General features: G+C 37.7%; 1 protein-coding gene across 5 annotated transcripts in view; it reads left to right on the forward strand.

Annotated features, from left to right (window-relative positions):
- Positions 1 to 27,037, forward strand: part of ZNF385B (zinc finger protein 385B) — a 408,464-nt gene that overhangs the window by 75,652 nt on the left and 305,775 nt on the right. For 4 of the 5 annotated variants that reach the window (XM_082689365.1, XM_082689372.1, XM_082689373.1 and 1 more), the window contains exons 2-3: positions 22,729 to 22,880; positions 23,401 to 23,718. In XM_082689365.1, coding sequence (XP_082545491.1) covers positions 23,403 to 23,718 — 316 coding nt within the window. In that variant the 5' untranslated portion in view covers positions 22,729 to 22,880; positions 23,401 to 23,402. Of the gene's footprint in view, positions 1 to 22,728; positions 22,881 to 23,400; positions 23,719 to 27,037 lie in introns of those variants that run through there. The other variant, XM_082689369.1, reaches the window with a different exon arrangement.

Below are 27,037 nucleotides of genomic sequence, written 5' to 3' on the forward strand. Positions count from 1 at the left end.
TAGAAGTGTGGTAACAGTATTGTGGTTTTATGGAGTTTTTTTGATCCTTATCTCTGAGAGACATACTGAAATACTTATGGATGAAATAATACTATTTCTGGGATTTGCTTCAATAATCTGGGGGGAAGAAGCGGAAGGGAGTAAGGTGAAACACAAGATCATAATTATCAAAACTGGGGAAGAACTATACTATTCTCTCTACTTTTGTTTATGCTTCAAATTTTTTATGATAAAAAAGGGACTATCACAAGATCAATCTCAGAGATCATATTGTGGAGAAAAATAGTCATTTATGCGAAATAATTACTATAGTAAGAAGGGCTTAAAGTTAGGGTTTTTTTCACTCCATTCCCAAAAGTACATTCCTAATGAGATGCAATTAACACTTGTTAAATATTAAGTTATGTGCCAGACCATTGTCGTAGTCATTTTACAGGTGTTATCTTCACATTTACCAGAATCCTATAAAGAAATTCTACTGTCTTCACTTTTCAGATCATGCTGAGATATTAAATATCTTTTTTTTTAGCAAAGGAATCACAGACTTTTTTAAATTATAATGAGATATTAAATATCTTAAACCAAGACACAGCTAGCAGAGGATAGAGGCAGGCTTACAATGCAGCCCATTTGGTTTTTATTGCTGGCATGCTCCCCATACTCTGTTCAGTCTGAACAGTTAACAGGAGCAGAGATTTTGAGTGACGGTGTCTGCTGGTATGCATGTGTGTACGTACGGAAATATATATATGTATATAATACATATATATGTATGTATATTTTTGCCATTTTCTTGATCAGCATTCTTTGCCCAAATTCAAGCCTTTTGAGGGAGATTGTAATTTGCATGTTGGCTAAATACAGATTCCAAAACTTGTCAGCCTGATCCAGCAATACCAGCCATTCTGAATCTTTAATGAGGCAAGCTGCTCCCCTTCCCCACAAGATGGGGTGGGGAGGGGAAGAACAGTTCTGTTTTAATATTCCTCTTAATCACTCGTTCCAAGGTGGTTTTCCTGGGTGTAGTGTATTTGCATGGTGTATGGCTGGAAGGAAGAGGATAGTATGTCCTAGAGTGAGACATTTTCCTTATCATGCATATACACAACGGAGGGGGGAATCCACGGCAAATAAGAAATGGTGCCTTCATTCTGAAGAAACAAAAACAACCCCTGGATCAAACTCTGATGTTGCCCCAGGAGGATTAAGTTCCTCATCTAGGATCTGGGGGAGTTTATAAAATCTTCTAAAAGATGAACGCTCAAGTCATCTGTGAACTTTCAGAACATCTTGAATAAGTAATTTCTAGACAAGTAAATGAAGAGCCTCAAGTCAGTAAAACCGTTTGTAAAATGACCCTCTCTGTTTCTTGAATCAATTATAATTTGTGATAACTGAAGCTTTATTGATAAAGTAGCAGCCCAGGAGGATGACTACAATATGTTTTTCTGCTTTCAGCAATTTGCTGACTGACCTCAAACACACAAAACTGTGGGGATTTGGGAAGCTTTGACTGATCCAGGCGTCTTTCATCCCCCACTTTGTTGAAATTGAGGCAATTTGGACACTGTTCCTTAAATAATATGTATAAAACATAATAAAGCAGTCCTTTAAGGAAGTTAAAATAAATACTAGAAATGCCAATTCCTAGTTAGCCAAAGACTATTAGTTATTGGCTACAAATTTCCCTAAGATTGATATGAGTACATGTCCTTCAAACTCCAGGTTAGTTGCTTCTCTGCTTTTCTGTGGATGGATTTCCCTATATCTCCGGCAAGAATAACTAGTTAGACTCTTCATAGTTTCTGTCTCAGGCAGAAAAGAGAGAAATAAATTAGTGTGCTCTATCACAGTATGTTTTTTTGGTTTAGATCTAAAACTTAATGTGCCCAGAGATGCTAAGAACTATGAGGTTGTTGAACATCTTCCTGATATATGGAAGGTCATAGAAAACCTCAATTAAATTAAGAATTACTTCATACTTTAAAATATGGTTACTTTTATCAAGAAGTTAATGTTAGTTCTCTAATATTAATGACTTATAAAGTTTGTATGTCACCTATTAAGCTATGGCAACCCAAGTCGCAAACACTGTTTTTTCATTGGAAACATTGTGTTATAACAGCCAAAATTAGCAATTATTTTAAAAAAGTTGGCTGACCCATGGAATATAAAGTATTTTAAAAGAATGAAAACTGGGATTTCCTTCTAGACCCTGAAATATATCTCGACTTTATATTATTTACACTTTATGATCTTGAGGGAGAAGCTGTAGCTATATCTTTATATAAAATATGGAATCTCTATAAGAATAATTTATATAAGATTTAACACCCAGCAGTGTCACCATGGATGACGAAGATGGCACGGACACCCTGTAAAACTCACCACCACAGTTAACCAGACATTCTCATCTACCCCCACTTCCCTCTTGCCTTCAGGAGCTGATCTCACCTCCCACATGATGAACATGATGGAAACCAACTGGGGTGGGCTCCTTCCTTGCCTCCCACTTTTCCCAGCAGTTTTCTGATCTATATCTCCCTTCTGAGGCGTTTTCTTCCCCCTGAAGTTCTCCTGGCCACTATATTCTGTACCCCATCTCTAAATCCTTCTTCTGGGAACTCATGCTACTGTAACCCTTCTCTCCCTTCATTGCTGCCTCTTTGTGTTGGTATCTTCAAAGTCTTTTCTCTCTAGAAGACATTTTTCTGTTGTCCTCAGTAGTCTATTCCATTATTAGCCAGGCTCCTTGGGTGTAAGATTTATACTATTCTCTCTTATTCTCTCCTTATTCTCTCATTTATTTTCTTTAGAAACTTCCCTCCACACACAGTCTACCCATTACATACCTTTTATGACCAAGTCTTATTTTCTTGTTTGGGCTGATGACACCCCTGCATGGACTTCCAGCTTTCACTTCTCTTTCTGTTTCAGGCCACATTTCTTCCCCTCTCCACCCAACCACATTCTGCCCACAAGTGTTTCCATCTCATCCAAGATGACTCTTGAGGTCCTGTTGATCCCTCCTTCCTCTATTCTGATTGTAGGTTCAGTGCAACTTGGCCTAAAACTATCGATATTGGTTTTTATTTCCTCAGTAAGATGTTAAGCTTCTTGAGACTCTCTTGAGACACTTCTCACTTCCACCCCTACTCCCAGCCGGATCTAGAAAAATAGCAAGAGTCTAATGGTTATTAAATATTCTAAGTCTATAAATGTATTCTTTTAGGGGAGAAAGCTCACTTTAATGACAAGTGAGTGATAACATTGCAGATCTATTGCCTTACAAAGTTCTGTTTTATTTTTATTCTTTAGTAAGTGCTCATTGACCTTTTTCATAGTACATAGCATTTTACAGGTGATAGAGTTTCAGTAATTAAATTTTAGAGTATCCAGACACCTTCAGACCCTGAAAATCAGTTTACAAATCTAGCCATGATCTAGATAAATTATTAAGCCAAACAATATAGGGTGCATAAATAATACGTATGCTATACACAAAAGTGTAAGCACAAGTGAAGATTGGTTGTACATAATGGTAATTTGTCAAATATTGGAATGATATGAAGTTAACCAGAACAAATTCCCCGTGGGAGATGGATTTCAAGTAGGTTCTGGCTTTAAAATATACAAATGTTAGACTGGCCCAGGAAGAACAGCTTGAGTTCAGGATTAGAGACAGAAGGCACAGAAAGGCAGAATGGGGATAAATCCAGCAATGTAGTCTTAAACTGGAAAACAGGCTCAATCCAAGATTTTTTTCTTCTCTCATCAAATTGTATTATTGTCATATCTATAAATATATTATGTCATTTGTTCATATAATAGCTAACATTGACATAATTGTTGTAGTTCTCATTTTGAATTTCAAACTGCAAAGTAAAATCATTGTATGTGCAAAACATTACTTGCTTTCTGCATCCTGAATTGTTCTGCCTCCCTCTACTCTAGCATATTTTACCCTTTCTTTTCACCATGCATACCTCTGACATCTGCCCCAGCCTCCTGCTTTTGCAGCTGTTGACTACCACCTTTAGCTCATTTAGATTCCTTGATATGCTCTGGTGTCCCTGGTACCTGAGAGCAGTCACCTGACAGATGCATCCCCTGCCTTTCTCATGGAAGTCCCAGAATACAGTGGAAGTGCCTGAATTTGGAGTTCGATCTGGGTTCAATTTTGATTTTTCCACTTGCTACCATGTAAGTTTCTAATTTTCTTATCATCTTGGATTCTTCGCCTCGTATGTAAAGAAAGGGGCATTCATTCTTACCTTGAAGGTTATTTAAGGGTGGGGGATTATGAGAAGATGCATTTCAGATATCTCACCCTGTTTCTGGCAGAATGAGTGCATCTCATCCATGTTTCTTAGTGTGTGGTCCCTAGAACACCTGCATCAGGAATCTCTTAAAATGCAGATTCTCAGAGTTACCCTAGGTCTTATTTAATTCCAACATATATGGGTCAGCCTGAGAATCTACATTTTAGACATATTTACCAGACGAGTCTATATACTTTCAGTTTGAAAAATCCCTGGGATGTGTATTCATCCTCCTCTTTTCTTCCCTTTCTTTCCCTCTCCTTCTCTCTCTCTCTCCCCCTTGATCTCATTTAACAGTGCGATGTACATGAGGCATGCCCCTTGTCAGGTTATTTTCACCTTTCAGAGTTTCATTTTTCTTTGATGTAAAAAGAAAATTGCCTACTTCTCCAGTCACTGCTAGAATAAATTATTAAAATGGTATCAATCACTTAGAAAAGGCACATACACAAATGGTAACTGTAATAGAAATCATTAGAGTTATTGTAGGGGACCCTGTTTATGAGGAATAGTATGTATTAATATTTGTGTATAGCTTATAACAGAAGGTAAGTTATATCAGGGCAAGAACTTAGGTGAAGTGAAGAAAGAACTTGCCTTGGGCGCAAACTTTAAAGCCTTAAAAGGATGCCTCCAATTTCATAATCAATCTAAATAATATTTTAACGTATCAAAAATATCAAATTCAATTAAATCTACTATGAGCAAAATAGTAAAATTTTAAATAAAGATAAGATCATTAAGTTTTTTTCCCCTTTTGTATCAGGTTCAAATATGGCTTCCCATGGTACTGTTACTGATTTAAAATATTGCTTTAATACATTTTTATTTTAATTATGGAGATTTTTGGTGCCCCCTTAAATTCCACACCTGAGACAAGTCTCCCTTACCTTACTGTGGTCCTGGCTGACTTATCTCCATGCTGAATCATTTTAGTGTTTAATTAGTTAAGACAGAATGGTCTTTTTCCTTTTTTTGCACCAGAATTTCCACTTACGCTTTTAAGTGACATTTGTACAAATACTCCATTTTTAAAAATATTACTGGGAAATACCCATATTTTGAGACTGTCAGTGTAGATATGAGGGGTTCCAGTGGGTATCAGAAAGAGACATCATTTTGCAAACACTGTCACCTTAAAATTCTATTACATAGAGGAAGAAGTAGCAAGTCTATAAATCTAATGTTGGAGGCCCATTTCCGATTATTCTCAATAAGAACTGGAAAACTAGGAGTCAACAAAAAAGGAGAAATGTTCAGGAGATCAGAATCAGCCTGGCAAGAGACGTGATCGTGGAAGGAGATTTTTATATAATTAAATGTCAGTTTGCATTTTGAAATATTGCCTACTGCCTCCCACTCAATCACCAAGTGAGATGAGAGGGAATATTCTCTACACAAACCTGAAACTGACAGCAGCACTTGTTGGGTTCTCTGTTAAGGATGAGCCTTAGATCAGAAGGATCAGAGCAGGCAATAAAATTTTGCCAAAAAAAATCAAGTCAGACATTCTAATTTCCCCCTATACAAAAAGAAAATAAACAACAAACAAAAATGAAGCCGTATAAACTTCTGGAATTTTAGAACAGAGAGGAATTTAAGAGGTCATCCAGTATATTCTCCTCCCTTTATGAAAGAAGAATTTGATGCCCAGATAGACAAGTGATTTCTTAACTATCAAGTGACTGACAGAGCTGACACTTTCTTCCACATGATGCTGGGGAATTGGTTAGGTTGAGAAGCAGGTGAGTGGTACAATTAGGAGTAGTACTGGTCTCCTGTTCCCTGTAGGCAAATGGCTTAGAAGTCTTTAGAACTGATGTGGTAAGACTAGGAAGTGGAGAGATATCCTTGGATAAATGCTCAGGATCAGCTGAACACATAAGTTTCCTAGGATTCTAAGAAACATTTTGCTTCTTTCTTTTCCGTTCTACTGCTACATAAATGCAAATGTACTGAATCAGAGTCTACGGAGGTAGAGCCGGGACGAACGGATTTTGGCAAAAGCTCCCTGAGTGATTTTGTTTTGTGTCTCCATTAAACACAGTTGTATTGGAGGTTCGTTTCTTTCTGACAAAGAGGTCTACATCAGTCAGTAACAACTTAATGTGAAATAATTTACAGATAGGTTCAGAAGGAAGCATAGGAGACCAAAAAAACAATTTATGAGAAGGCAAAAGAGGAACATTCTTGCAAAGCAAATAGAGTCTCTTTTCAATCTTGTCCAGTCACTGTAAGGATGGGAGGAGCTTACTTAGATCCATAGTTAACAGCTTTACAGGGACTTTTCTTTCCTTCTCAATCCTCATAACCAGACTAAGCTCTTGAATGCCCCTCTGGGATCTACTCGGGAATCTTTGATGATCTTGTTGTCATGGGACATAATACCTCATTATTCATCATCACAGAGTAATTTCAAAACAAAAATTGTTTTTTAACCTTTGTTCTAATCTTAGATATAGAGGGTTGAGTTAATTACTCTCCTCAAGTCATGGCTTGTTAACACTCATCACTTGTTCGTGAGAGGCGCTTTCTTGGATTTATTTATTTTCCTCTATTCCCCTTTCTATTCCTCTCATCCCCAATAGGCAAACATTCTTGTGTGTTTGGCATAAGTCCTTCTAAAATTACCCCAATATACTTTGAATGTGTTTACTACTTTGGTACATTCCTCATCTGGGTCTTTGAGGTGAGAGGAGAGAGAAAGAAAGAAGAACTTGATAGGTATTTCAATGCATTTTTTGAACAGACAGACATTTGTGATTGAAAGATGGTCCCTTTCAAATTGCTTGAGGTTCTTCCTTAATTATTCTTGGTGTTATAATCCTACATTAGTTTTTTAAAATATTTTACTTATTTATTTGATAGAGATCACAAGCAGGCAGAGAGACAGGCAGAGAGAGAGAGAGGAGGAAGCAGGCTCCCCTCTGAGCAGAGACCGATGCGAGGCTCGATCCCAGAGCCCTGGGATCATGACCTGAGCCAAAGGTAGAGGCTTTAACCTGCTGAGCCACCTAGGCACCCCAATCCTATATTAATTTTTCTTCTTGAAGTAAATGTAGTGTTCCAAGAGTTCAAATTAACAAAAATCTCATCTAGCCCAAGTAGTTGATCCTACCATGCACTGTCCCATCTTGCCTGTCACTTTCACCCCAATCCCTACGTACATAGGAGGGTTGACTGCCAGCAACTGATAAAGCAGAAACACCTTCTACCCACTTATGCATTTGAAAATGTGAAATTGATCCAAAGTCCACTTTGGTTACCAGTAGATAAAGATTTGGGTAACTAAACAAATTGCATACAGGCTGCTCTTTTTCTAAGTCTTTTCTGAATGTAAATCGGAGTGATTTTAACAAACAACTTCATAATTTTGAAATTAAGAAACTGTCTAAAAATAGTTGGGGGAATATGCTTCATGAACAGCTTATAGAGTAAATTTGGCAATTTTGCTTTGAGACAACAAATAAATTTGGTTTTCTTTATCTTTCCACTTTTCTCCTATGATAGAATTAAGTCAGAGTCAGTTATTTCCTTTGCGGGGAGAGGGGATAGTAAGAAAATAAATACTTTAAATATAATTAAATGGAACATCAGAAGCAGTGCAGATTTTTTACAAAGAACAGTTTTTAAGATCAATTTTAATAGGACAAAGACCATTTAAAAGAAAATAATATGGAAAGAATAGTTAGAAGAGGCAATAAATTAAAAAATTCAACAAAATCAAGATACTTGTCATCAGACTCTTAGTCTGCACATCCCTTTCTTGGGTCACCTTCACCTGCCTTCTCTATTTCATATCAGTTCCACCTAGCAGTGGAGTGATGACATAATGAACATAGACGTTCTTCTTTCTTTTGAAACCTGCAAGGCTGTTCTTACCCCCAGGAGGATCAGGACACTGATTTTCAATAAGGCATTTTATTCTTCTCCCTCTGAGAAGTTTCTGATTTTGACTTATAATCAAAATCTGACAATCTCAGTTGTTCTGATATTTGAGTCCTTGTGGCCTGTTCTCATCATTGTCTTTTATATGCCTGACCTTCTTCTCGGTAATTGGGTCATCTTCTGCCTGTGGTACCTTTGGGATTAATTTGCCCAACAGGGCTTGTGGGGTCATTGCCTGGCAGCCATATCACACCCACTGAAACTGTCAGCTTCAAATCTTGACCTGGTGTTCTAAATTCTTAAAGGAGCCTTGGAAATTGCTATTTTCTTCTCACATTACTCCTAAGTACAGTACGCTTGTTGTGTGCTTTGACCCAATAGAATGCAATCCCTTGTCTATATCTATCTTTGTTCCCTATTAGTGACATTACCTCCCAATAGGATAACTACAAGGGGAAGATAAGAACCTGCCTAAGGACCAGTTAAAATTACCCATAGAAGGTATTGACTTCAAAGCCACTGATGTCTCTATATTAACTGTTACCTAAGTGCATTGTTATGTGTGTGTGCCCACTAGACTATTGCATTTTCAATTATTCCAGACCAAGTTTTAAAATACTGTAACAGAAGAAAATAATGAAAATCACATTACTGTTATAAACTACACTTCCTAGTGTGAAAAAGTAATCATCAGGGCTGGAATCCTTATAGGAAACTTTTTATTCTGTTATTAAATACCCACAGATGTTAAAACGTTGTACATACTGCTCAAATAATATAATTCTTTTGACTTTTGAAAGGACAAATGAGAAATGACACCTAAGCTTGGTTCCAAGAATTAATTACAGTGTCATTCCTTTATCTAACAGTTGCTCAGAGTTCCACAGGCAATTTGGATTTCAGCTTCAGAATGGTGATATAGATAAACCTCTAGTATCCACATTTTGTAGATGAAGTAAAGAAAAGAAGTCAACTGGAGAAGCTGGATTGCAGTTATTTACTGAATGTGTGTTCTGCTCCTCTTGAGTCAGAGCACAAAAAGGAAAGCTGGGTGGGCTGGTCCTCCTGTCTCTGATAAGATTATACAGGAATGGTCTCCAAGATGTAGTCCATTTCAGGAAGTTGAGGAGGAGAATGGTTCATCATCATGGCCTTTAAGACTTTTGTCTTTTGACTTCATCCTGACTTTATAAGTAATTAATCTACTACCTTTAAGATATTTTTCCTTTGCCAGTGAAATGTATACTTTCATGTATTTTCTTGTTACTATTTCGTGCCCCTTCTTTTCAGCTTTAAGAAGTCCTTTTAACTTTTCTTTTAAGGACAGTTTAGTGGTGATGAAATCCTTTAGTTTTTGCTTAGAAAACTCTAGAAAACTCTTCTCTCCTTTAGTCCTGAGTGACATTGCTGGATGGAGTATTCTTGATTATATTATTTTCTTTCAGCATTTTGAAGGTATCATGCTCCTCTCTTCTGGCCTGCAAAGCTTATGCTGAAAAATCTGCTTAGAGTCTTAAGGAGATTCCCTTGTATGAAACAAGCTGGGTTTTTTTCTTTTTCTTGCAACTTTTAAGATTTTCTTCTTGTCTTTAACTTTTGATGTTTTAATTAAGTGTGTTTTGGTGTGGATTGCTTTGGATTCATCTTATTTGAAACTCTCTAGGCCTCCCAGATCTGAATATCTGTTTCTTTTCCAGATTAGGGAAATTTCAAGCCATTATTTCTTCAGATAAGTTTTCTGTCTCTTTATCGCTCTCTCTTTCTTCTGGCACTGTTGTAATGCAAATGTTAGTGAGTTTGATGTTTTCCAATAAGTCCTTTAAGCTATTTGTACTTACTTTTGTTCTTTTTTTCTTTTTTTTTCCCTGATGGGTAAGTTCCTCTGCTCTGTCTTGGAGTTCACTGATCTTTTCTTCTGCTTTATTTAGTTGCCTGCTGAAACCCTCTGGTGTATTTTTCAGTTTAGTCATTGTATTCTTTAATTTCATTTTTGTCTCTTGGAACTTTTCAATATTTTCCACCCCTTTGTTGGAGTTTTCACTGTGTTCGTCTGTTCTTCTGAATTCAGTGAGTGTCTCTGTGGCCATTATTTGGAACTCTGTATCAGGTAAAATATTTATCTCTACTTCATTAAAAATTTTTTGGGGGGGGTTTATCTTGTTCTTTTGTTTGGAACGTGTTCCTCTGTTTCTTCATTTTGCTTGACATTCTGTGTTGGTTTCTATAAATTAGATAAGACAACCACTTCTTCCAGTCTTAGAAGTAGAAGCCTTGTGTAGTTGAACTTTATTATTCAGTCCTGTCCTAGCTTTTTGTTGTGTCTTGAACTTTTTTGATTGTCCAAACAGCCTATTTTATTTTTAATTGCTCCCAGTAGTTAAGGTTATTCCCTATTAAAGGTATTCACATCACTGTTTCTCTTCTTTAGAACACCTTGTTATAGTTACATTTGATTCATATCAGAAGGTGAAAATTGACATCTTGTTCATCAAATTGCAGGTAAATATAATCAATTTAAGAACTCAGAAATGATGTTTTCAGGGGCGCCTGGGTGGCTCAGTGGGTTAAGCTGCTGCCTTCGGCTCAGGTCATGATCTCAGAGTCCTGGGATCGAGCCCCACATTGGGCTCTCTGCTCAGCAGGGAGCCTGCTTCCTCCTCTCTCTCTGCCTGCCTCTCTGCCTGCTTGTGATTGTTCTCTGTCAAATAAATAAATAAAATCTTAAAAAAAAAAAAAAGAAATGATGTTTTCATATAATTGAGCTCTTATCAAGTATGTACTATTTAACCAGAATTCTGTGAGAATAGTATGTACACTTAAAAAGACTAGAAATAAACAAAATGTGAGGGGCACCTGGGTGCTCAATTGGTTAAGTGGTTGCCTTTGGTTCAGGTCATGATCCTGGAGTCCTGGGATTGAGTCCGGAATCAGGCTCCCTGCTCAGCAGGGAGTCTGTTTCTCTCTCTCCCTCTGCCCTCCCTCCACTTATGCTCTCTCTCAAATAAATAAATAAAATCTTAAAAAAATAAAAAAAGAAATAAAATGTGGCTAACTTTGAATAATGGGAACATGGAGGATTTTCCTCCAATGTTTCTCTGCTCTTTATAGTTCCCCAAATTTCTAGAATGATACATTATTTTTATAATGAGTAAAAAAATCCAGTATATGTAAAAATGTATCTAGATGGTATATAAAGGCATTATGATTGGAACTAAAACTAAACTGTGTGATGTGGTCTCTTTAACTATAATTTTCCATGTAGCAAAACCCAAAAAATATCATTCTTATTTGTAAACTTTTAAAGATTATCTAAGAATTCAGTGAACTAAGATCTGTCCTTGGATGGATCTGGCTTGGATGGAGCCATCTACTAAAGGGCTGCATTTTCTTCCACCCTGGGACGATGCAATAACAGGTCCCTCAAGGAGCCAGGAAAGCTTGTTCTTGCTTCACATAACACTTCAGCTGTTGACTGCTGGAATGGCTTCCAGGCTTGCTCTGGATAGTGTTCCAGGTCGCACTCCTGCCCTGGCAATGCTGTAGGAAGAGTAGGGCTGCAACATCTGCCCTTGCCTAGGATTTTTTTTTTTTTTTTAAGTTTTAACTTTTTATTTTTTATAAACATATATTTTTATCCCCAGGGGTACAGTTCTGTGAATCACCAGGTTTACACACTTCACAGCACTCACCAAAGCACATACCCTCCCCAATGTCCATAATCCCACCCCCTTCTCCCAAACCCCCTCCCCCCAGCAACCCTCAGTTTGTTTTGTGAGATTAAGAGTCACTTATGGTTTGTCTCCCTCCCAATCCCATCTTGTTTCATTTATTCTTCTCCTACCCACTTAAGCCTCCATGTTGCATCACCACTTCCTCATATCAGGGAGATCATATGATAGTTGTCTTCCTCTGCTTGACTTATTTCGCTAAGCATGATACGCTCTAGTTCCATCCATGTTGTCGCAAATGGCAAGATTTCATTTCTTTTGATGGCTGCATAGTATTCCATTGTGTATATATACCACATCTTCTTGATCCATTCATCTGTGGATGGACATCTAGGTTCTTTCCATAGTTTGGCTATTGTGGACATTGCTGCTATAAACATTCGGGTGCATGTGCCCCTTTGGATCACTACATTTGTATCTTTAGGGTAAATACCCAATAGTGCAATTGCTGGGTCATAGGGCAGTTCTATTTTCAACATTCTGAGGAACCTCCATGCTGTTTTCCAGAGTGGCTGCACCAGCTTGCATTCCCACCAACAGTGTAGGAGGGTTCCCCTTTCTCCACATCCTCGCCAGCATCTGTCATTTCCTGACTTGTTGATTTTAGCCATTCTGACTGGTGTGAGGTGATATCTCATTGTGGTTTTGATTTGTATTTCCCTGATGCCGAGTGATATGGAGCACTTTTTCATGTGTCTGTTGGCCATCTGGATGTCTTCTTTGCAGAAATGTCTGTTCATGTCCTCTGCCCATTTCTTGATTGGATTATTTGTTCTTTGGGTGTTGAGTTTGCTAAGTTCTTTATAGATTCTGGACACTAGTCCTTTATCTGATATGTCGTTTGCAAATATCTTCTCCCATTCTGTCAGTTGTCTTTTGATTTTGTTAACTGTTTCCTTTGCTGTGCAAAAGCTTTTGATCTTGATGAAATCCCAATAGTTCATTTTTGCCCTTGCTTCCCTTGCCTTTTGCGTTGTTCCTAGGAAGATGTTGCTGCGGCAGAGGTCGAAGAGGTTGCTGCCTGTGTTCTCCTCAAGGATTTTGATGGATTCCTTTCGCACATTGAGGTCCTTCATCCATTTTGAGTCTATTTTCGTGTGTGGTGTAAGGAAATGGTCCAATTTCATTTTTCTGCATGTGGCTGTCCAATTTTCCCAGCACCATTTATTGAAGAGGCTGTCTTTTTTCCATTGGACATTCTTTCCTGCTTTGTCGAAGATGAGTTGACCATAGAGTTGAGGGTCTATTTCTGGGCTCTCTATTCTGTTCCATTGATCTATGTGTCTGTTTTTGTGCCAGTACCTTGCTGTCTTGATGATGACAGCTTTGTAATAGAGCTTGAAGTCCGGAATTGTGATGCCACCAACGTTGGCTTTCTTTTTCAATATCCCTTTGGCTATTCGAGGTCTTTTCTGGTTCCATATAAATTTTAGCATTATTTGTTCCATTTCTTTGAAAAAGATGGATGGTACTTTGATAGGAATTGCATTAAATGTGTAGATTGCTTTAGGTAGCATAGACATTTTCACAATATTTATTCTTCCAATCCAGGAGCATGGAACATTTTTCCATTTCTTTGTATCTTCCTCAATTTCTTTCATGAGTACTTTATAGTTTTCTGAGTATAGATTCTGTGTCTCTTTGGTTAGGTTTATTCCTAGGTATCTTATGGTTTTGGATGCAATTGTAAATGGGATTGACTCCTTAATATCTCTTTCTTCTGTCTTGCTGTTGGTGTAGAGAAATGCAACTGATTTCTGTGCATTGATTTTATATCCTGACACTTTACTGAATTCCTGTATAAGTTCTAGCAGTTTTGGAGTGGAGTCTTTTGGGTTTTCCACATATAGTATCATATCATCTGCGAAGAGTGATAATTTGACTTCTTCTTTGCCGATTTGGATGCCTTTAATTTCCTTTTGTTGTCTGATTGCTGAGGCTAGGACCTCTAGTACTATGTTGAATAGCAGTGGTGATAATGGACATCCTTGCCGTGTTCCTGACCTTAGTGGAAAAGCTTTCAGTTTTTCTCCATTGAGAATGATATTTGCGGTGGGTTTTTCATAGATGGCTTTGATGATATTGAGGTATGTGCCCTCTATCCCTACACTTTGAAGAGTTTTGATCAGGAAGGGATGCTGTACTTTGTAAAATGCTTTTTCAGCATCTATTGAAAGTATCATATGGTTCTTATGTTTTGAAGTTTTCTCACCTGACTACTGCAGACTTAGGCAGAGCACAGGACAAATGGACTCCAGACTTCCTCACTGTAAAGAAGACTGCATAGCTAAACAAGCATTGTCCTCTCTTATGGCTAGAGGTATACCTTATGTACCTTTTTAAAGCCAAGAATTACAGTCAATAATAGCCTAAGGCTAAAACCTAATACATCAGTAAAAATAACTTTTTTTAAAATTTATTTGACAGATAGAGATCACAAGTAGGCAGAGAGGCAGAGAGGAGGATGCAGGCTCCCCGCTGAACAGAGAGCCCGATGTGGGGCTTGATCCCAGCATGCTGGGATCATGACCTGACCCGAAGGCAGAGGCTTTAACCCACTGAGCCACCCAGGTGCCCCCAAAATAACTTTTGAGATAGGAAACAGAAAATTATATATTATGAGTTTAAGTATTATTTAATCATTTCTCTTGGAGGTAATAATTTTGAGATAGCAAAACTAGCCTTTTGCATTTACTTCATTTTCAGAGGATGAAGAGAATTCCCAAATAGGATTTTCTTTTTTTGTAGACAGGTTCATATCCTAATGGAATTAAGAAATAAAAACTAAATATAGTGCTTCAAGGTTACTTGTATAATATCATGAAAGTTAGTACACCACAGAGTTCTACAGAGATTAGAATTCTGATCTTATTTTTATCACAACATTGTTAAACTGTTTATAAATATTTGTATTTCAAAATAAGTATGTTTCCTCTATAGTTCTATGGGTAGTGCTAGGTTTAGTTGTCAGTCAGTTTCTCTATATAACTAATTGAAAATTTTTAGTATTTTTAAATCTAATATTAATAGCTTTCATAATTAACATTATGACAACATTTTGTCCTTGCAATAATAAACATGCATTTTTCCTTCTACTGATAGAATCTCAATGTATTAAACATAACGGATATTTTCAACCCTGACGTTATCTGAAATGCACATATATATTTGAAATTGATATTATGACAGAAAAAAATATAATCCTTATTACTGTTATTTATTGATATGTATATGATGGTATTTGGGACCACTCAGAACATCACAGGTGCCAGAAAAGACATTGATCTACATAGTCTTTCAACTATTTAGCCCTCTTAAAGCCAAGATTTAGAACCTATCATAATGAATTAGAATAAAACAAGCTTGTTTTGTTTACATTTAGGTAACTCAAATGTCCTACCCTATTTATCCATCACATCACCTAGTTCAAAACATTTCAAATCTCTACCCTACTCGATGCAAGAATTTCAATATTTTACCAACTTGTCCTTCTTACATATTTTTTGAATCCCTAAGATCTTGTAGCAGTAGTTATTCAACATCTTAAGTAAGTGTCTCGTTCTGAGCCACAACTTTTTTTTTTTTGCCAGTCACTAATATCCTTCAGCACTGTGCTACAGTCTATGATGTATAGTTTTACCCCAGGTGCCATTCCAGGCTCTTGTACAATTCCCTAAAGTAGTAGAAAGATTGGCTGTGATATTTGCATGATTTTACTAATAGCTTTGAGTTAAAAAAAAAAAGGGGGGGAAAATCGGGAATCACACAGTTGTTATTAGATACAGAGGTTCTGTGGGTTTGTAGACTAAAACCCTCTGTAAGCATTCTCTATTATGCAGAATCTTCTCTGTCCAATCTCAGGCCTATCTATCTGTTTCAGGGATCAGTTTATCTCCTAATAGAGGAAATGCCTGGAACAAGTCTCTCATACCTGGATCACAGGTCCCTGTACCCCAGGCCCAGAGACAATCACAGGCTCATCCCTCTCTTTGTCTCCATCTTGCCACTCTAAATCTTTTGGTAAGACTGACAGTGGGAATGTCTCTTCCTTCTGTGGTAACACTGTACCCATCCAGAGAGGTGTGGTCTTTCTTTAGCTCGGAAGATAATTCAGAACAACAGTACTTTCCCCAAAGTTGAGTTTATTTATCTGGAATGACCCCAAATATGGGGCTTATACAGGATAATCCAATTTGAGCTTCAGCAATCCCAGGCCATTCTTCTGTCTAAGGTAAGATGCATTCACATCCTTCCTGTGGCTTCCAGTCTCCACTGATCTCTGGTGGTTTTTTGCTTGAACAAGAAAACACATTTATCTCCTAGTGTCTAACCAAAATGCTTTCAGAGACAATACAATTTAAATCCACTTATAGGAAAGAAATATTCTGTGAAAGAAAAGATAATTTGCAGAGATGCAACTGTGCCACAATGAAGACAACCTTTTATATGATTATGAAAAGCAGATTAAGGTCTTTGGAGCCGTATTATCTGCAGTCTCCATTATAGAATAAAGTGCATGGTTTACCTACACATATTCACATTCTCAGAAGATCAAAAGATCTTCTAGGATGTTTTCTCTGAAACAAAGGAGTAGTGCACCCCCAAAACTGAACTCAAATCTTTTTCTCAAGAGAAACAAACTGTAAGAAGCATTTAAATGTCAGTTTTTCTTACTCAGTAATTAGTGTCAAAATCTCTTGGGATTCACATTAGGCCAGGATACCCCATTACAATCTGCTTCACTAACATTCAGCAAAGTGCCAGTAGGTGATCAGAAAAAAGAAAAATCTGATACTGATGAACTGTCTAGTGAAATAGAAAACTAAGCAGTAATTTCAATCCAATGTAATAAAGCTGACGTGCTGTAGAAGTATGCTGAGTACTCTGGGAACTGTTATGCAAAGAATCTCCACAGTCACTGTCACGAACAATGAGCAGCAGAAGGATTGCTTCTTCTGATTTATTTTAAGCTCTTTTTTTTATTCATTCTTTTGGCTGCCATAGGGCCAAAAAATAGTATGTTGTATATAGTCAATGTTTAATAAATAATTGCCTAGTTGAATTGAACTAATTACAGCCTCCTGTATCTGGATCCTATTATGAAATAGTAAAATATTCCACAAAATGCACATTTATACAGCTGACCTCTTTTTTTTTTTTTAAGATTTTATTTATTTATTTGACAGAGAGAGAGAGAGAGAGAGAGATTACAAGTAGGTAGAGAGGGAGGGGAGAAGCAGGCTCCCTGCCGAGCAGGGAGCCCGATGCAGGCCCCATCCCAGGACCCTGAGACCATGACCCAAGCCGAAGGCAGAGGCCCAACCCAGTGAGCCACCCAGGCGCCCATACTGCTGACCTCTTAATCTTCCCTGAAACTCTGTATTTGGGGGAAGTGTGTTGTTTGTAGTCTGGTGCCCAAGAACTTGGCTATTGTTTATCATCCTTTAAAATAAAAGTTTAGAAGTCCGGGACAGACATTGGCAACATAGTGAACTGGGCGAGAATCAATGTCAGAGTCCCGAATCTTCCAAATTTGTGTGTTTTTATCTTGCCCAACCCTTTCCTCTATATCCAGTGCTCCATTCTCTCCGAAAGTTGAGTGAGCAGAGGTCATATGGATGTTAGTACAAGTGTGCTCATTTAGTATCTGACCTGCTCCCCAGGAGAATTTGAACTTTAAATTTTGTTTTCAGTTAAAGGATGAAGGAGTTTGCCCAAATAATTGGGATTTTAGTTTGCAAATAAATGGTTGTATTTTTTTTTTTTCCTTTTGGGAATACATGGTTATTGCTGTTTTAGAAATCCCAAGATGTAAACAGCTATGTACTCAGCCACCTATAAACTGAAATTATGGGAAAACATTGACCTTGGTTACTGTGTTCACAACCCATGCTACACACCACACACATAAACAATGCATTCATTTATTCAAATATTTATTGAGGCCCACTTTGTACTAAACATAGTCTTAGATGCTGAGGATACAAAGACAAAGCACTGTTCTTATCCTAAAGGAACCTGAAATCTAGCAAGGAAGGAAACTGTAGACTTTTCCACAGACTTTATCACATTTGGTCGTAGTTTCCTATTTTCTCTTCGTTATTTCTCATTAGACTGCAGAGTCCCTTCAGGCTGACATCACATCTCATCTACCCTGTTCACTACTGTTCCCCTAGCATCAAGTCCTCTGCCCAGATAGTCAATAAATTTGAGTGAGTAACTAAAGCTGTATAAATATAATAAAAATAATAATAAAAATAATTAAAGTGTTGCTATAAGGGCTGGGCTCCAGGCTTGCTATGCAACGACAGTGCTTCAGGAATGCAGAGATAGAAGAAACCCTGGCAAGAGGAGCATCATGAGGACGTCAAGACAAATGAGGAGTGAGGAGAGGACTCACTTAGATTTGGCAGTTAGGCAGTTTTTATAGTGACTTTTCAAAGAGAAGGACTAAATCTGGAAAAGGGTTGTCATCCGGGTTGTTATAGGTTAAGGAATGAATTAGAATTGGATAAAGCTGGTTGACTTGAGTTGGGAAATGAGATAATAAATCCATGGCGTGGGCAGAGTCTTTCATACTGATGTAGAAGTGAAGAAATCTCTTCTCATATTCTCTATCTGCTGTGGCAACTTTGTGTAAAGGGATGTACGTTCCCTGTGCCTTAAGGAGACGTCTTTACCTCTCAATCAGTTTTCTGATTTATCGTAATTATAATAAATTTTCTACTTATAAAAAACAATTGGATAACTACACATGTGAGACCCAGTCTATTTTTTTTTAAGATTTTATTTATTTATTTGACAGAGAGAAATCACAAGTAGACAGAGAGGCAGGCAGAGAGAGAGAGGGAAGCAGGCTCCCTGCTGAACAGAGAGCCCGATGCGGGACTCAATCCCAGGACCCTGAGATCATGACCTGAGCTGAAGGCAGTGGCTTAACCCACTGAGCCACCCAGGCGCCCTGTGAGACCCAGTCTTAAGAGAAAGTCAAGTATTAAAGTTTCCCGACACACCATATCCTCGTCATTTAAAAGTCACTCCTTTACATAGTGACTGGCTGTCCTATCAGTTATTTCCCTCAAAAGCAGCAACTCAGGGACCAGCTTTCTCATCCCTTGATCTGTTCCAAAATACCTTATTCTTTCTTGGCTGTTAAATGATTGGCCATCTAATCCATTAAAATCATACAAAAAGAGCATAGAATATCTGAACTAGCTCTGGCTTCTCTTACCCCCTGCTGTGTGTGCATGGCATTCCAAAGCAGAATGCTGCCCACTGCTCAGTTTAAATTGGATACCCCTGAAGGTCCTTCTGCCCTATGCAAGTGAAACATGTAATTTAAGATAGTCTGTTAAAAACAAAACAAAACAAAACAAAACTTCAAAATAGAAAGTGAGATTTTTCTTTCTTCTTCCACTTAAACTCAGTTACCTTCCCCTTAGCCAGAAAACTGACATTATAAATATCACTGCCAGATGTATTATAAGCCTAGAAAGTATACCGTCTCAGGCCAAAATTAAATGTTGGGATTCTGATATCTTGCCTCCCTACTACTTCTGGGTCTTCTTCTCAAGACCTCTGGAATGAAATTTATTCTGGTTGAAAGTGGCTCTTAACAGGAGCTGCAGGTATTTTTCCCGAGAAGGGAAAAGTGTGAAGACGGAGCTAGGACTAATAAATCGGGACATGGTGCCTGCTAGGCAATGCATCATCCTTCCTAGAGTGGTCTATGGATATGGTGTTGGAGGCTTGGGGGAACATCTGTAAGTGAGAGTAACTCTGGGAGAAAATAAATTACGGATAAAGATTATAAAGGTTGCTGGTATTCTGAAGAAGTTTATAGGAGAATTCTAAAATGGCCAGTCATTTCATTTTAAGGGTTTCTTTCTTACTAGTTAAAATATGCATAAACAATGAATTTTGGAACACACACAAATAAATTAAATTTTAAAAATAAAATAAAATATGTATCTTTAAATAAGTCTAAAATGTAATATATTTCTAAGACAGATGGCAATTAGAAAGTCACAAGTAAGCTGGTTTTATCTGCTATAAGGTAATACAAAGAAGTCATTTTTTAGGTTTCAATTTTAAAATGGAACATTGTGATGTAGATCTTATTTCTGTGAAACATCATGTGTTAATTGACAACGTGGGCAAGGCCAGCCACCTCCAAGTTGGGTTAAATTTTCAAATGAAAGTGTCATCAGTCCTCAGCTGAGGATTCAAGGATTTTGTTTGCTTGAGTTGAAATATAACACTTAGATTTCAATGATTCATTGAGCTGGTATCTGACCTAGCCTTGAAGAGTTAGAAATGATTGGTTTTCCTCATGTTTTACAATGGATTCGTTTTCTAGATAGGGCATAATATATTAATGATGAGCTCATTTTAAAATTATTTATCTCTATTCAGATAATTCTTATGATGAATTTTAATATTTTGAGAGGACAAGGACATAAAGTATAGTATGTTTGAACATAACTTTTATATGTCACTAATATTTTCCAAAGCTTTATGAGTAAAATAGCTTTGTGATACCTTAATGTTTTAGATTTAAGGAATAAAAGCAAAAATATTAATGTATATACAGTTAAATCACATTTTAATTATAACAGAATTATTTTCTGCAACTCAGCTATGGGACTTGCTTAAACCTGATTTATGTATAATTTGAATAAATTTAAAAATAAATTTTGTGTAATAGAGTTCCTTAAAATGGTGACATCGGGATAAAATACTTATGGGACAGATAGGATTTACATATCAAAATTAGCAATTTTCTTTATTCTTTTGAAAGATTTTATTTATTTACTTGAGAGAGATAGAGTTAGAGAGATAAAGCATGAGCAGGGAGAGGGGCAGAGGGAGAAGTAGACTGCCCACTGAGCAGGAAGCCCAACACAGGCCCAGAACCCCGGGATCATGACTAAGACAAAGGCAGACGCTTAACTGACTGAGCCACTCAGACACCCCAAAATTAGCATTATTCTAACAACTCAGTGCAGGTTAAGATTTAGCCTACACTATAATGCACAGTGGCTCTTTGCAATAGGGTGTATGGGTATAAATAAGAAGTTCTTCTTGGCACACTGTATGCATAGAATCAACCTCTATCTTTATGGTTGTGCCCTGTGCTATAATTCATTTTCTGATTTTTAAACATTCAACAAGTGAACACCCCTAATGAGGAATAGTCTGTAGCTGCTCCTTTCTCCTCATACAGCTCTCAGCCAACTTGAATCAACAGAATTGTTCGAAGCCAAGTGTCTTTCCATCTCTTGAGTTTTTCCCATAGGCAAGAATGCCTCACAAGCCATAATCCTTTCTTTATCTGAATTCTTCATCCCTCATGGCACAATATTGTTCACCTCAGCCAATTCTTTCTCATGTATACTCCTTTTCCCTTAGTTTTCACCCAATTATTGCATGAATACTTTTCTTTCTTGTAGGAGAGTGTCTTTGTAGTTGAGAACCAAAAGCATTGCCATAATCACACTGATAAGTATGTGTGAGGTAATAGAAAATATATTTGTTCTCTGTCCCCAGTTTATGGTACAGAGCTTTTCCTAAAACCCTTATGATTTCCTGAGTGATAAGAACACTAGGAACATCTTTTGTTCTAATATTTGGCCTTTGACCCTGGTTCCTGACACAGGGCTCCTGAAACACTTGTAATTTCTTGAGTGATAGGAATGTCTTTTTGTCCCAATGAGGCAACTCTGGGTGGGCTTCTGGGGGTCCTTGCAAAAGGGCTGGCCACCAAGCCATGAGTAGGAGCTTGGACTTTTCAGCCCTACCCTTGATTCTCTTGAAAAAGAGAGGGGCTGAAAATGGAGTAAATTATCAATCATGCCAACTTGATGAAACTTCCAAAAAATCCCAAATGAACAGAGTTCAGAGAGCTTCTAGGTTCATGGACATGTGGAGGTGCTGGGAGAGTGACACACCCAGAGAGGGCATGGAAACTCCACGCTCTTCCTCTTATCTGAAGAATTCAGATAAAGATGAACATTCGGATGTTCATCTGTATTCTCTATTATATCCTTTTACTAATAAACTGGTAAATAATAAGTAAACTCTTTTCCTGTGATCTATAGTCACCTTAACAAATTGATCAAACCCAAAGAGGGGGTCATTGGAACCTCTGTGGATTGGTCAGAAGAGGCATAGGTGACAGGCTGGGCTTGAGAGGTGTCTGAAGTGTGTGTGTGTGTGTGTGTGTGTGTGTGTGTGTGTGTGTGTGTGTTGGGGAGGTAGTCTTGTGGGGCTGAGTCCTTAACCTGTGAGATCTGATGCTCTCTTTGGATATACAATGTCAGAATTGAATTACGGTGAAGGACACCCAGCTGGTGTCACAGGGAATTGCTGGGCTTGGGGAAGAACCACCTCCACACGTATCGTGACCAGAAGTGTCAGAGGTAAAGTGTTCTGTGTGACTAAGAAAGTGACTTTCCTCCTTAGGAAGGAAAAATTTGAGTTTTTCTAATAAAGTATAAAAATGCTGGTAATAGTGGTATTAAGTAAAATCTATAATTTACGTATGTTAAAGTGGAACTGTGAAAGTAAAAAACCAAGGCCATCTTCATCAGGTGAAGGTTCTTGAGGTACTGAAAAGTCTCCTTTAAAATCTTCAATGAGTCATGATTGAGCACCATACTCTTATCTAACTGATGAAAAAAATCAGCACTTAAAAATAAACAAAATTGTATCTTAGTCTGCTATATTTTTTATCTATTTTTCAAGTACTAAGTTACCATTTACTGTATTTCTTTTACTTTTTATTTCAGATGTTCTGCATTTCAACCTCATCAAAAATTAAATTGATATTTATGGGCTAATCTGGAAACCTAAATGCAGTTTATTTCCCTACAACTATAAAAAAATATGTTCAACTTCCTATTGGCTGACTTATAAAGGGACTTCTGGACTACAACTTAATGTAAGTTGCAGACAGACTGTGTTTTGATCTTTGTTACTCACCTCCTCCCCAGGTTAAGGCATAGGTCTATTGGCAAATGCTCATGTATTATATATGCTTTGTGCCTATACATACCCTTTTTCACAATTCTGGGTTCATAAGCTTTATTCTTTCCTTCAGTGGGTATTTCAATGCCTATTATGTAAAAAGTACAGGTCTAGGCCCAAGGGACATCCAGAAATGAGGGTACTGCCCTCATGGAGCACATACTCTATCAGAGAAACTCGTAAGCCAATTTTCACAAATACATATGACATGCTTATGGTGATGGACGCTCTGAAGGGAGTCCTAGAGCACTCTGGGAGCATGTCACCCAGGATCTGCCTTGGCTCCAGGTAGTTTTGATAACATTTTCAAAGAGTGTCCACTGAGTAGCTGGAAGACTTATAGCTTATCCTAAATCACGAAAATAATTTGTAATCTTACTAGAAAATCAGAAAGCATGTATTTCTCAAACACCTGTACTTTTTTTTTTCTTCAGGTATGAGGTACTCATTAAGCCCTAACAATTACCCTGAAGATGGTATTATGAATATGGCAACTTTTCTACGGGGATATGAAGAAAAGGGGATAAAGAATGACAGGCCTGAGGACCAGTTGAGTAAAGAGAAAAAGAAAATTCTGTTCTCCTTCTGTGAGGTGTGCAACATCCAGCTAAACTCTGCAGCTCAGGCCCAAGTCCATTACAATGGCAAATCCCATCGCAAGCGGGTCAAGCAGCTGAGTGATGGGCAGCCTCCGCCGCCCGCTCAGGGTTCAGGACAGCTGCTGGCCAGCCCCAGCACCAACACCAGCGCAGGTAGGTGCAAAGGCCCCAGACTCCATGAGCTGCTGGGAGAAATGCTGCTGTTCTAGAAAATGAAGGGTTTAGAAAAAGATAACTTTCACTAAAAAGCTACCACCACATTAATACGTATTCTTTTTCCTACAGTAAATTCCAAGAGCTGTTTGTTATTTCTGTGTATGTGTGTGCTTGTTTAAGAAATTCACATATATTAGATTCGAACAATACACACACACACATACACACAATGTTGTGTATAGGATTGTAGACTTGGTCCTGTATTCCCATAGTCTGTGAACATTTCCCAATGTATTTTGAAATAGATCAATGATGACAGTTTTTTGTTCCCCTTCTCTGCAAAATTGGGCTTTCTTGGATTTCCTTCATCTATAGGGTAGTGTACTATTTGAGAGCATATAAAAAGCTACAGCTTTATTTATAAAATCCCGTGATGCAGGAAAGGAGCATTAATCTTGAGTGTTAGGTAGTCTTTTAGGGAGTTGGCAGCTGCATGCTGTGGTGTTCTAACATTAGGAGCAGGCATTGCCAAAACCAACAAGGCTTACCTCTGAGCTCTGGCTCTATGGCAAGCACCTTCTTGCCTTCCCTCTCACCTCTCACCCTGTCCTGTGGGTGGGTAGAGTCAGAAGCTTGAGAATTTTCACATTTCCTGCATCTGCCCTGAATCTGGGAGATAGTCTTCCAAGTTCTTTATCTTCTCCTTAGACAGCCCTTCCTCCTCCACATTGCTGGCCATTGGGTATCTTCACTAGGGCGCAATTAAAAAGAATGTGAAAGTTACTGTGATCTGTGGTGAAGATTTCTACAGAAAGGGGGGCCTCCTACTCAGGTTTACGTGGGAGATCAAACTGAGCCTCCTTCTAGATGTGGTGGAAGAGCTCCAAGTTGCATCTAGCAGACTCTGGTAATGAGGCTTCACCGTGGAGAGCAATGACGCAGACCAGCCATTTCTTGGAATTTCACTCGGTGCCGTTACATGGCTTTTGGTTTTGTGAAGTTATGCCATGACCCATATTAAGCTCCAGTGAAAATTGTGTGTGTTGTAAAGAAATAATTTTTATAGTTCAAGCTAAACCTCACTGCTTTTTACTCAGTGTGTGATTTAATTTCATTAAATTATTTTCCCCAGTCAATACTTGGCATGCTGTGAAAGAACTTACAGGAACTTTGAGGTTGTAAGATACACATTTATTATAATAGTGAAAAATTACTTCTCCATTTTTGTCTTTATTATGATGATAATGTAAATATTCACAGATGCATTAATGTATCGGTATTTATATAGTAAGACAGAGTTGGTGTCAGGTTAAAAACTGATTTATTGTCTTAGATCTGAATCAGAGAGCAAGTAGTCTTGGGTAAAAGTATGAATTGTGTCTGTCAGAGCCCAAATATGTATGTCTCGATTGACGTTAACCTGTGATTTCTAATTAGTGAGATTAGTAGCTAACACTAACTGATCATATTTTATGGGCCATTTTCTGGTCCTTTCTAGGAATTTTCTCCTTAAATCCTTTTATCAACTCTGAGGTAGGCACTATGATTATCCCTAATTTACAAACTAGGAATGGAGCACAGAGAGATAAAGTAATTTGTCCAGGTCATATGGCATGGAAATGGCAGATCTTAAATCCTAACCATATTTAATTATTTAATAGTGAAGCCATTATTCTTTGTCACTACTTTGTTGCTATTTTCTGCCATGCAGTAACACTCAGGTTAAATTCAGACCTGTGTGCTGTAATGTATTTTTGGTCACAAATTGTTGCTATCATGGTGAACTATCCCATTTTGACAGGTTTTGAAAATAGACATGTAAAACTCCAATTCATGAGTTCCTCCTTGCTAATGAAATTAGCAGACATAAATTTAGTTAAGACATACACAGACTATTATGGATATATTCTATAAGTAAAATATAGTTCATCATCTAAGTATAAGGCAGTATTAGTATGTGGGAAAATGGATACAAAATGAATCAACTTCTCAAGTTGTACATTAACTGTAAAGGACAACTTTCATACACTGATAATATAGTCAATTATCCATTGCTAAAAGATGGGTTTAGCATATGATGAAGGCAAGTCAATCTCTGAAAGTGGTTGACATTAATCCTCCCATTTGAAAAAAAAGTAGGTATAACAATGTCTTTTTCTTTTTTTGAAATAGAGATTAGATATAGATATATGTACAAGGATGATCATGACATGATTTATAATTCCAAAATATTAAGTATATCCTGAATGTCCAATGGAAGAAAGATTAAATATATCAAAGTATATTTATAAGATGAATGATAGAAACCAGAGTCATTAAAAATTGTATTTCTGAAGACTGCCTAATGACAGGGGAATCTGTCCATGATATCATGCTAAGTGAAACAGCAGGAAGTAAGATGAAATATACGTTAGTGCTATGTATACATGTGCACTTTTCTACTGTTTAGTCTGAACTCACTGAGGAGCAAGACTGACGTGGTTTTATTTTTTCTAGTCACTTTCTTCAGTTTTGATCTTTCAAATGCCTGTTTCCTGCTGGGTAGCAGTTCCCTTAACACTTTCTCAGCCCATAACTTCTCACTTTTGTATATTCAGAGGGACTTTGATTTAAATGACTCAGCTCTATTTATAAAAACATCCATGTCAGAGCCAAATTAAGATTTGGCTAGATAGAACCTGGAGTTGAGCGTAGAGGATAGGATACAGTTAGCTCTCAGCTTCTGCTGCTTCAGCTTGCCCTTCTGCCCATGGAAGGATAGAGGGGTAGAAGTGGCCTTATCTTAAAGCCTTGGCAAGGTTTCAAGGCTATTCTTGGTAGGAGGTTGCTATTCTGGTTGTCTTTGGGTCACAAGTGCTCCTGACAGAGAATGTGGATGAAGAACTCCACCAAAATGTCCCTCAGTCCCTGGGAGTCCCTGGGATTTAGTTGTCTCTCTCAATTTACCCTACTTTGTAGCAAAGACCATACCTCAGTTGTTATGCCTCTTTCTCCCACATTGTAGCATTCCTGGCAAGATTGTATCCTCTATTTTTATGTATGTATTGATCAACTCTTAAGGCTTGAGGGAATGTACAGAATACATATGACAAATAACATTTCTCTCCAAAACCTGGAGCTGCTTGGGTATGGGCAAGTAGAAGTGGAGTAGGGTATGAGGGGCTCCTCCACATTTCTCTTCCTGCTAAGGTAGCACTGGGGAGACTGGGAAGGTAACTGAAAAAGTAGACACTTAGTCAAGGAAAAAAATGCCAATCTTTTCTTTTTGGCCATTGCTTGGCTTTAGGGAATGTTAGGAGCTGAATTATGCTCCCCA

Source organism: Mustela nivalis, assembly GCF_964662115.1.
Source record: "Mustela nivalis genome assembly, chromosome: 11".
Taxonomy (NCBI): Eukaryota; Metazoa; Chordata; class Mammalia; order Carnivora; family Mustelidae; genus Mustela; species Mustela nivalis.